The sequence below is a fragment of the Zea mays genome, chromosome 2 (assembly GCF_902167145.1).
Source record: "Zea mays cultivar B73 chromosome 2, Zm-B73-REFERENCE-NAM-5.0, whole genome shotgun sequence".
Lineage (NCBI taxonomy): Eukaryota > Viridiplantae > Streptophyta > Magnoliopsida > Poales > Poaceae > Zea > Zea mays.
Genome location: NC_050097.1, coordinates 1907878 through 1920483, shown reverse-complemented (window position 1 = coordinate 1920483; position 12606 = coordinate 1907878). Strand labels below are relative to the sequence as shown.

The window sequence follows — 12606 nt, the reverse complement described above, 5'->3', positions numbered from 1 at the left end:
TCATGGTTGTATCTGTGGTTGGATCGTAATCTAATGGGTCAGATGGTTTGCCTGCACGCTTGCACAGAAGCACTGCTTGCATAGCGGTCGTTGCTCTAGATGAAAGCCTAGCGGCCACTGACACCAAAGGTCCAGACAGCACCGGTCACCACTGCCATCAGGTCATGGAAAAGCCTGCAGATTGCCAGCCCATGCCAATTGTCATTGACGCAGATCATCTGACGGAGGAGGTAGAGGTAGACCTGATACCGAACTTGGACTTGCAGTGCTCGCTCTCTCTACCAAAAAGAATGGCCTTGAATCATACTAACAATGGAGTAGTTGGAAAGACAGACCTCTCCATGTAATTTCTACATGTTTAAAATGTCTGAGCACTTTAGAGAAAACCATGATGTCCTGACCATGCTATTGCTACTATGTAAAGTTCTGTTGCTTAGCATCTGCTTACAGAAACACAAAACAATATTCCACTAGTTAGATGTCACAAATGCAATACTGCAAACAAAAGATATAGAAGGAAAAAAAAAAAGTAGTACAAAAAAATCTGAAGTATGAATGCATGTATCAGAGACCGAATTCAAGAAATAACCATGTTTCTTGTACCAAATTTTCCTTCAATTTTAGGTTACCATAGTTGTGCCAAGATTAAATCAAGAAATCTAAAGCACTGAATTCATTTGCAATAATTCTGCCTTTGAGATCGACGACTCTAAATGTCAACTCCACTAGAGATTCAAGATCTAACCGTCCACCTCTCGAGGTGAATGGATGCTTGTATCACAAAATATATGAAACACAAACAGGTTATGAATATCTGACACTCTATCAATCTCTATGCAATGTTTTAGTGGAAAAACAAGAAGCCTCTCTGCTGATCTGATCAGTCAAATGATAAAATATTTTCTGCAATGCAACTTTATTTCGAAAACTAGTAAAGAATGTCGATCAATGAATTCGGCACATGAAAATTCATTTTGACACAGTTTTTGCTCAAAATCCCATGCACCTGTCTTGGAACGGACAAAGAACAAAGTTGTGCACAGGCGGACCGCGGACATCAGCACATCCATCATCGCGGGATCAGGTTGGAACCTTGCGAGGCGCATCCGATTGAACGCTGCGAGCATGCAACAATCACCATTCTCTAGCTATTGGCATTCGGCATCCCTCTCCGGCATCTCTTCAAACGACTCCCTTGCCATACATGCTTCCCCATGCCGCAAGTACCCCATCATCAGTGTGTTCCAAGAGATTGGGTCCCTTTCGCCATCATGTGAAACACATCCGAGCAGCTAGCTTACATATCCCCTGACCTGACGTAGCACGCCACCATGGTATTCCCCAGCACCACGCTTGTGGTAGCCATTTCGTCGAACACCCTCCTCGCATCCGCTACCAGGCCAAGGTTGTCGCACATGTCAAACCAACCCGACGCCCACGTGCGCAGCGCATCTAAGTCCAGAATTCACCAAGAACCGGTGCACTTAGATCCCGACTCAAACAGCCGGCAGCGCCGAGCAGCACCTGACCACGGAGCTCACCATTAAGGCGTTCGGCGAGGGACGACACGCCGAAGCATGAGCCACAACAGCGTGAGCGCCTGCTCGGCCGCCGCCGCCGAAGATGAGGCATGGCTGGCATAATCAGCGATGGCGGCGGTCCAGAATTACACGCTCTCAGAAGCGGCGGGGACGGCGCGGGCGTGGTGCGGAATGCGGAAAATGGGGCGAGGCTATGAGGGCGACGGCGGTGCAGGCTGGGAGAGGGAGGCCCCGGACGAGGAGTTGTGCTTTGTTCAGCCTTGCCGACGGCGGGGTCGTCGCGCGGCGAGCGAGGCCGGCCAGGAGCGCGGGGATCATTGGTGTTGCTAATGGAACTGCTCCTAGATTCAAATCCAAAGAGTAAAAAATGCATCACTCTTTCATGTCCCGTACTCTTAATAAATTAGAAAAAACGGGTACTCAACTTGGGCGCCATTCAAAACCGGATTTACTCAAATCAAATATCAACGTGATGGAGTCACTTAGATCTTTAAACTAGCATTCTATGTCTGAATTTGACATTGTCTCATTTAGAGATGGCAACGGGTACAAACCCGCTGGGTTTTGCCGTCCCAAACCCGTACCCGTGAAAAATATCTATGCCCATTAAGAAACCCATACCCATGACGGGTTTGAGATTTTGCCCAAACCCGTACCCATCGGGTTTGCGGGTACCCATGGGTTACCCGCGGGTTTCATCTCCAATATACTTGTTCTTCTCATAATCAATAAGTATCGTAATGATTAATGATATCATGATCCAAAATTTATGTAATGAACAACGAGTTCATGATTTGGTATAAAAATTATTAGTAGAGAAAATGAAATATAAATAATAAGTTGTATAATTAAGTGACCTTGCACTAAGTTATCCATCCACCACATATATAACGCTAGTAAAAACTATAATAGCAAGCAAGCAACACTCTCACCGACTACTGATACATTCACCAATTGATAAAAATTATGAAGTAAATAAGGAATAACAAGTTTGTTGTTTGTTTATAAAATAAAATGACAATATGCACTAGGTTTGGTCGGGTTTCAAAAACCCACGGGTTCACGGGTTTGGGTACTATAGGAACAAACCCGTACCCATAAACCCGCTGGGTATAGATTTATGCCCATTAACAAACCCATGGGTATGAAAATTGACCCAAACCCGTACCCTAATGGGGTAAAAACCCATCGGGTTTCGGGTTTCGGGTACCCATTGCCATCTCTAGTCTCATTTGAGTATGTTGAAGACTTGAAGTCACTTAGATCCTTAAACTAGCATTCTATGTCAAAACTTGATATTGTCTCGTTTTGGTACGTGAATTTTCATTGTTCGCTCTAGCGTGGTATGTCACATCACATGTTAGCATGTGATTTGAGAAAACCTGATTTTTTATGACTGATCAAGTCTGAGAACATGTCTTGCTAGTTTTGAGAGTCTGAAAGATTAGAAACTAAGGGCATGTTTGGTTTGTTGTCTAACTTGTCACATTTTGTCTAACTTTTCTGTCTAAGGTTAGTTTCTTTAATTCGGACGATTAACCTTAGTCAAAGTGTGACAGAGTTAGGCACGAACCAAACAGTCCCTAAATGACTCACTATACCAAATTCAATTGCTTTAAACAATATTACAGTTATAGGAAGGCCTACGTAATTCTTTCACCCTGTAATTTTGTAAGCATCCTCAACTACATTTCCAGTTTCATTAACAGTTACTGTATCTTCTAGCCTTCTACCGTAAAATCCAGGCTAAGATTTATTTCCAGTCGCTTTTTAACTTTACTGTTGCTTCTACCGTTCAATCCGGGCCATGATCTGGGATTCTGCTTCCAGTACTGTTCAGATCAAAAGCTTAACACTCAGCTGGGCAGCTGTGTCCGTTGTCATTGTATACTGTTGTCATTGTATACTGCGTGTCACACTCGAGAGACTGAGTTGCAAAACTTGATAAACAAATCTAACAGAAGCACGCCAAAGATCATAATGATTCATGAGCAACTGATATATCATCATGAAGATGAGCAATGGCCAATGGACACACATGTTTCTATTTCTCCAGTATATTATGATCAGAGCCCGCATATGGTACAACTCAGCAACATGAGTGGGATTAAATGAACACCACCAACAACAATAACGGCATCAAAACTAAGCAACACGTTACGAATTTCATAAGCCTTTGTGAAGACGAACACCAGTGTCTCGGCGACCTCAGTATGAAATGAATGGATTTGTAACACAATTGTGATACATTATGATTCATCTGGGGTAGTTTCCCCATGTTGGCAGCAACCATCCTTCGGTAAAATCTTGGGGTAGTTTCTCTCCAAGGTGAGCGCCTTATGTCCATCCAATACAAATGAGATAAAAAAAACATGCTTGGCCTGGTTGTTTCCAACTCATTTGTACAGGCTGAGTCCCAGGCCCCCAATATACAGAACAGTATACCTCTTGATGCTCTCCTATCCTATGACCTTCCTGATGACATACCAGAGGTGGCATGTATCTCCAAGGAGTGCTCCGGAATGTAAGCAAGGCCTGCAGGGCAACAATCACTTCTCAAGTCTTAAAAGGATAAAAGGTAGATGATACGAATACGAACCAGCCAAAACACTGAATGTATTTAAGACATTTGGTAGCCTACTATATCCACTGTATTAATATTCCCAGATCACTTCAAACCAGGATGACACAAATAACAAACTTCTTTCTTAGAATTGACAATCCGTATCCACTCTATGTCAAGCTGCTAAACTACCACTTGCTGTGTTGGTAACAATCTACATCTAGCTGCCAAATCAGCACTTATTTTGCAAATTTGTTTTTTTAATGAAAACGTTACCTTTCTCCCTTGCGGTTATTTGCAGAGTATCAAGTGTGATAATTCCATCTGATAATGGTAGCAGCTCAAGTTTGACAGTGGTGCTTGAGCGGGCAGGAACACACCTGTTAGACACATCCACAACAACCAAATGTCATTCTGCAATGTTTTCGAATATATGTAGCTCAGTTGTGAGTGAACTCTTAAGTAAGTGAGAACAGGTAAGGGTCAATACCCTAGGGGCACTGCACTTTGCAACCACAGATGAGTACAGCCTGAAGCATTACTCATTCTGTTTCCTCCATTATCACCTTCTTTTGGAGTAGCTAGGACAGAATTCAATCTTCGAAAGCCAATTCCATCTTTTCCCAGCCCAGATCTTTTTGATGACTCATTAACACCATCAAAAGAACCATTTGGGGTGGTTGGAGATGAGTTCAAGGATACAACTGAAGAAGAACCAGATGCTTCAGGAGCAAGGACAGTTAATGTAAGGTTTTCGGATGTCATATTAGTAGCTTCGAGTGTTAGTATCTGCAGGAAATGATATATCATTATCATAGTGATAAATTGGAGAATTTCCATAATATAAGTGAGGAGATACTGCAATAACCTGCACGGGGAGTTGAGGAACACGAGCACCAAGACTAGGATTCCGTAAAGACAGTTCGGATGATACTGAGATCATAAGATCGCTGGCTGCAGAGGGTCGCCAGCTTGTTGCTTGCTTGAAAAAAAGTTTCGATTCTACATAGATAAAAGCGCTAATCATAAAAAATCCACTCCATTCCTCTTTTGAAGAAATCTCTTGGTTTAACAATAGTTTACCTGTGTAATTACAGCGATAAGATACCAGTACAGCATATTGGTCGCTTAGATCAGCATACGGCTCACCAGCCTTTGGTGTATGAGTATTTAAAGTAGCACCGGTCATCGTTGGGAGTGATAAGGCCAGAGGTGCATGACTGTTGGTCTTCCGTTCCCTTGAGGACATAGTTGCTGGTTTGAGAATAAAAGAGTGTTCCTCGCCCCTCCTAGAAAGACAAGAAATAATGTAGAATACTTAAAACAATTGTCACACACTAGCACACATGTTATGACCAGCGTCACCTATAGGCGCTAGGGCCAACTGGCATCACCTATAGGCCATGTGGGCAGTTAGGGGCTAAATGCCTGAATTTTCTTAGATATTTTGCATTATTTCCATTAAAATAGGACCATGATTGATTCTTGTTAGGAGATTTCCTTTGCTTGCCTAGGGGTCAAATCAGCCTCTTTGAGTCTCTATATAAGGAGAAGAGATGTATCAATCTAATCAAGCAAGGCAATTATCTTGCCTAGCCTTAAGGGCCATCTTTCACGTCTCTCTCGCTCGCCTCCTACCCGTATAGCTTATGGAGCCATGGTAGAATTCTGGATCCTATCAACACAGCACTAGAGTGAAGCTTGGATATGGAAACAATATTTATGGACTTTGTTCACTCCACCATTGCACAAACCACAATTTTGTACCACCATACGAAGTCAATTTCTGAGTTCTTGAAAACATGAAACTGCAATAGGAGGAAGATCATGAGCAGAATCAATGAGAAAGCTGCATATACCTGAGTGCTAGGTTTGGCAAGCTGTGACCATGCCCAACCTCAATACTAGCAATTGGTAAAGACAAAGGAGCACCTCCTTTGGATGCCTCCTCAAATACAATAGTAATTGCATCGATGAATACGACTATATCTTTTGCATGAGTAGGAGCAATATTCTGCAGCAGGAATTCATGATACAAACATTATCCTTGGAACATTATTTCACACAATGAAAACTGAATGGATGCTTTGATATACTCCACACACCTTTACTGTGACACAGAGAAGATTTTCCACAGTACATTTTGCAGCAAAAGAATGAACCTCAATTGGTTGAATGATTTCAACTTTTCTCCGCCATCTTTTCCCTGGTAGATACACACCTTCTAAACCACAACGTACAGAATACCGTTCAGGTTCTAAAGGAACTCCTCTAAACGAAAGTTGCCCATCATTTATAATATCTGGGGTTTTTGCAGGTTTTTCAGGCATAAATTCTTGACTTTCAGATATTGGTGGTGGTCTTATATTATTTGGTGTCTGAACAGAAGAGGCTGAAGGCATGGAGTAACTTCTGAAGTTGAATATTTGAGAACCAGAAGCAGAATAAGATTGCTTGTGTGATACACTTGGATTGAGAGTAGGGGGTGCCAAAGAACGAGGTGGTAATGTGCGATCTAAAGGGAGCAACCAACTAAGCAGCTCCTGACATGGATCATCGTTACTGTCACAATGTCCATCCACAAGATTCCCAGGCATACAATTGTTTGATATACTTTTCTCAAACTGAAGGACTTCAAGCACAGGATCTTCCAATTTGTTAACGCTAACATTCACTTGCAAAACAACCTGCATACTTCCACCAGAGAACATCATTGCTTAATCAGCATGCATTTAAATCAGCGAGAATTACAACAAAATACATGGGTGAATAACCAAATAGTAACAACATTAATGTCTTATAGATGTTCTTTTTTAAAAAGTCATGTTTTTCTCTGCAACTAATAATCACATAGATTTTACAAAAAATAATTAATTCCCTATTATATATAGCACCAATTTCCACAGTTCCCCGGTTTCCACCGTCGTCGTGCTCCCCCATATTTAAATGGTAAAAAGCTAAAATTATGCACAAATGAGGATTCGAACCATAACTGTTGGCTCAACACATCTTTATATTTTATACTCTATACTCAAGCATAAATGGAAACCGTAGCAACATACGAGCACTTTACTAGTAATTGAGTAAGTTTGAGCCGAAAGGATCTCTAGCCTAGTGGTTAAGGGTTTCCGAGTAGCACCTCCAAGTCCTGGGTTCGATCCCCCTCGGGGTGAATTTTCAGGCTTGGTTGAAAAAATCCCCTCCTTGTGCCCCATCCGCTCTCGGGTTGCGATGTCTTGTGCACCACCCTCCGGTTGGGCCGTTGCAGAGTGGACAGTTAACGCCGGCCCGTTAGTGATGGGGGGCTAGGATTCAGGGATTTTCTCGGCCGGAACCATTGTTTCGGTCTCTTGTTAATATAATACCGGGAAGGCTTTCCCTCCCCGGCCGAGTTTTTTTTTAATTGGATAAATTTGAGAAAACTAAACTAGCGTCTAAGTTTCTAAAAAAACAATCACAAAACTATAAGAACCTATTCATCAAAAGTACACTCCCATTCCCATTCTATATTGCTAAACTTACCTTTTTAACAATAAAAATTGCAAACTAAACTTATATTACAATACTTTATTGCATAGTACATAACTGCACATTTCATATTGTTTCACATATCACAGAACTACACATTTGATTTTTAAGCCCAAACGAGCATGCAAGTTAACGATATGGAATACTAATAAAATGTGTAGCTCCACAATATGAACTGAAAAAAGTACACTGCTTTGAATTAATTCTAAGAAGTGGGTTTTGTGATGCATGAGAAAAATGTGTATTGCAAAATTGGTTCCAAGAATAGTGTAGTTTTGCAAAATTTATTCTACCTATATGTAGTTTTCTGAAATTTACTCTAATTAGTTTGTAGAAGAGTTAAATGCATCATAGGTCCATTAACTTTTGCATTTATCACCTAGGTCCATAAACTTTGAAAATGCAGTTTTGGACTTTTTAAGTGGTTCATCAGATGTCCATAACCTTTGTTTGTTGTTTTGTTTAGATCCAACATGACATGTACAATCAACAGCCAACATGGCATGCAAATTGCAATTAGCCCATCCTTACCCCATCTTCCTCTCTATTCTGACCTCCCGTGTGGCCGTGTCACCACCTTAGCATTCCATACCACACTCAATGGCTCCTCTCCAACCTTCGCCTCTCCTTCCCTGCTCCCTTTCCCAAGCAGCATTTTGCATTGCTTGTGCGCAGGTGCTCCCTCCGCCACCAAGCAACACTGTGGCCCCTCTCCTTCCCTGCTCCCTTCCCTAAGCGGTGGTGCATGGGGTGGCGACCACGGGTATTCACAAGCAGCATGGGCACAGGCGCAGCCGCACAGGCACAGGAGCAGGGAAGGAGAAAGGGAGGAAGGAGAGGGGCCGGCTGCTGACTATATGTGCAACCTCGGATATAAACACCAAATGAATGGTGTATGGATGTCTGGCAGGGTTGGATTCCTCGGTCGGTAATTACCGAAAACCGGTAAAATTTACCGTTTTCAGTGTGGTCCGAGATACAAAAAAATCGGTCCGTTTTTTGGTATATTTCGGTTTAGAATTTGAAAATATAAAAGTCAAACTTTGGTCAACAAAATGGTTTTCGGAAATTACAAAACGAAAATGTAATCCCTGACCTCTGGTGACCCACTTAAAAAGTTCAGGGACCCAAAACTGAACTTTCAAAGTTCATGGACCTAGGTGCATTTTACTCTTTTATAGAAGACAATGTGGTATTTAAAAGTGTCCAGGACACATCAGTGCGGCTAAATTGCTAAAACTGATTAAGTGTTCTATTTCCACTCTACAATAGCATTAGGTGTCAAGTTCTTTATATGCTTGCCCTTACTAAGTGGGAAGCTATTTATACTTCCACCATTTAGTAAAACCATTTAGAAGAAATGGTTGCATAAAGAAATCAAAAGGACAAGTGTAAAAATCTAAATTAACTTGGGTAATTGACAATTGACATTGAATTTTAGTAGCAGATCTGAGTCAATTTCCAGTAGGTGCCTGCTGCTTGGTTAAACTTAGGTTAGAGCACAAAACATGCAGTTACTTATGCGATGTCCATCAACGTCCAGTGGCTAGAGGTCATGCAGTACAAGTTGTAGACTTGTAGTATACAATGTCACAGTAATTAAAAAAACCTTCAAAACATACCACTATGTCTCCATTTTGCAGAGAATAACACTTGACAACATCTCGAGCAACTCCCCCAGATGTGTTACCATCAAAAACCCCTTTATCAGAAATGGTATTATAAACATTACTCCTTGAGCTCTTACTATTTCCCTGGTTATCTGATCGTTCATCTGCCATCGTAGTTGAAGTTACACTTTTCTTGGACCATAGAGGTTCCACTGATTCCGCAATCCGGACAAAAAAATTTGATTCTCTAAATCTTCGCAACACATGTTCGATCTGCTGCTTATGATCCTCCATCTGAAGGAGAGATTGAGTCTCCAAAATATCATGTCCTGAAGGAGATGCTTCACCATTGGGTTCAACATCCTGATAGCCACTTTCTCCAGCTGCTCCATTATCATGACCATTTGCACTGACAGGGCTAGATTTATTTGTAAAGTTTTGCATAGAAGTTCCATTCTTAGACATTACTGCAGCAATTCTAAAGGGGGATATAACCTGTACATCTTGCTTAGAAGCTGACAGGCACGCCAGTATAGGAACCTGCTCGCCTGATAACTAAACTAAGTCAATTCCAGAAAATAGGTAATAACTAAGATGCAATAGCACCAGAAACTATTACTGAAGTGACAAGGAAAACACATTTACCTGGAAAAAGGAAGGAACGGTCCAGAGCCTGCAACTGAACCATTTCTGATATGTCGTTCCAACTTTCAGGAAGTGCCTCTGTAAGCAAATTGTAGATGTTACTAGCAGAGATGTTAAGATGGTTTTACTAGCGTGAAGAAGCTACCCGTAGCATGTCAAAAGGAAAACATACTATCGGGCTTAGAGTGTTTAGCGGGTAAACGGTCAGGCTTAGAGTGTTTAGCAGGTAAATGGTAGGGTTACACTTTCGCACTGAAAACAACTAATGGTCAATTAGTTAGTAGTAAAGAAAAAAATGGATGTACAACCTTATGCAATGCAGATTAAGGGTGTAGATAAGGACTAAGGAGTGATCACTTGGCAGATGAAAGATCAGTTAAGTCTAATTAATAATAAAAAGCATCCGTGTATTTATGCCTATATTATATATAAAAAAAAGAGGCAAGCAAGTCAAAGGCACCAAACTGCATGGAATTGTGATCCATCCTTCGTCTTCCATGACATCGGCATGTGTCCCCAGTGGGACTGGGCTTTTCAAATCAACAGATGAAGAATCCCCACTGATATCCCTGGACCCATTATTAGCAGCTCCATCTTCGATGTGGGCAGAGGAGGGCTGGTGGTGTGAATCGTCCGCAATGAGACCCTCCAGTGTCGAAGTCGTCTTTTGTAAGGCATTCCTGTGATCTTGCTCTGAAATTCTTGGCAGCTCAGTCGCTGCAGGCTGCGTAGTTCGGTAGAGGAAATTCATTGAGCGACACTACTCTGAGTTAGTGCCTGCAGAGCAAATAACAGCAGAAAGGTAAACAGACAGATCCACACCTTGATTTGGTAATTTGCAGTTTAGCATCACATAATAAATAACCAGAGGACATTCTTAATGCAGCATTTATAAGTGGAGTCGCATTAGGCACTAATTGGATCATGGATTGGACTACACCAGTAGGGTTACACAAGGATCTGAATGGAGAAGAATGACAAAATTTGGGATTCATCGAGAGCAAAACCAAGCACACGGTTGACTAATTCATCTTCCAATTTGTGCTTTATGCTGAAGAAGAAAATGGTTTTTGAAACCACCATCCGTGTTACGTCGTTCCTGAACTGAACTGGAATTAAACTAAACTCATGTGGTCAAATTCAAAGAAGGCTATGCTACGGCTTAGCCATGGCCAATTGCATCAATGGCTTCTAGCTTCTGTGATGCTTGAAGATCGAATTATACATCATAAGTGGCTGGATCAGACAAATCAAATCTTCATCCATTTCGCTGAGCCGAACCACGGAAAAGATAATACAAAGCTGCCACTGTTGCGGGAACTATCTACACAGAAAGAAACCGCTGGTACGCTACGATTAGCACAAGCATACCCGCAAGCGTGGGAAGACGGGAGGAGGGCGCCGATCTCTGAGTACCAGCGAAGGGAATTGACCGGCGGAGGCAATGGGCGAAGGAGGATCGCCAGAGGTGACCAGAGCAGACCTCGCCTCGACGCGGATCCCCCCCCCCCCCCCCCCCCCCCCCCCTCCCCAAAAAAAAAGTAGACAGAGAGACGCGGAGGTAGGGGGATCTGGCGAGAGAGAGGGAGACGGGTTGTCACTGTCACCCCAGTGTGCTCAGCGGCGATGCTCTGTAGCAGCAGGCCGTGGATTTCCCCGGTGTCAAGCGAGGATCGGGTGGGCACGCAGCTGTGAATTTCCGTGCAATGCAATGAGAATGAGAATACGAGATACAGAGAGATGGCAATGGGAACCCGATTCCCCGCGGAAAATTCCCTATTAGGGCTTATTCGATTATTCTCAATACACATGGATTGGATAGGATTGGAAAAAATTGAGAAGAAGTTTGACTTGTTTGGGATTCAAACCCATCCAATCACACTCAATCCACATGGATTGAGAGCTAACCGAACAAGCCCTTAGAGGACGGTTATGAGACTAATTTAGTCCCCGCGAGGATCCAAATGGGGGAAATTTAATCCCCGACGGGTTTGCGGAGACAGGGACAGGGAACCATCCCCGTCCCCGTTCACCGTTTACCTGCCCCACGAAGCTATTTTATCCAAGTTGGTCAATTTACTTATTAAAATTATAGTAAGAACTCAGTGCATAACATGTTATAAAATAGAAAACTAAACCCTAAAGTAGATGTCTCTTGTAATTTTCAATCTTGTTTGTTAAATTTGTATTAGTTTGATACAATCAATTTAAATTTATATTTAAATATTGTATTTCTAGCGGGGACAACCCACGGGGATAAATTCCCCGACGGGGGCGGGGATGGGAGAAAAAGCTCCCCCGTGAGCAGGGGCGGAGGGCCCAGTATGGCCCAGTATTGCCTGGGCAATACCTTGGGCCGGCCCACTAAGAGATTAGAGATTAGGGTTTAGCTAAGACACACTCTGTCGTCCGCCCGTTCCCGCGTCGGCGCGTCCCGCACAGTCGCACAAGCGCACACCGCACTCCCGCTCGGCCGCTCCTGCCGGCGCGCCTGCTCCGCTGCTCCTACTCGCGGTCGCTTGTCCCGCCCCACCCGACGGCCGGCTGCTTGTCCCGTTGACCCGCCCGGCTGCCACTGCTTCCTGCTTGCTTGACTGCTTGAGTACTTGTCCCATCCGGTGGCCCGACTGCTTCTGCAGTTCTGCTTGTGAGCTTGTCCCGCCCCCGCATGGCTGCTTGTCCCGCCCGGCGGCCGGCGCCCACCGCCCAGGCTGACTGG

The 12606-nt window shown here is 43.2% G+C and overlaps 1 protein-coding gene across 1 annotated transcript; it reads right to left on the bottom strand.

Moving 5' to 3' along the window:
• Positions 1-3516: 3516 nt before the first annotated feature.
• On the bottom strand, positions 3517-11638 carry LOC103645761 (uncharacterized). The gene is made up of 11 exons (XM_020548060.2): positions 11259-11638; positions 10353-10664; positions 9888-9965; positions 9255-9790; positions 6210-6791; positions 5964-6118; positions 5188-5393; positions 4973-5106; positions 4595-4893; positions 4381-4484; positions 3517-4076 (listed from the first exon to the last, which is right to left on the bottom strand). Exons 2-11 carry the CDS (start codon positions 10636-10638, stop codon positions 4006-4008), a joined length of 2451 nt encoding a protein of 816 aa, XP_020403649.1. The 5' UTR covers positions 10639-10664; positions 11259-11638; the 3' UTR covers positions 3517-4005.
• Positions 11639-12606: the final 968 nt, after the last annotated feature.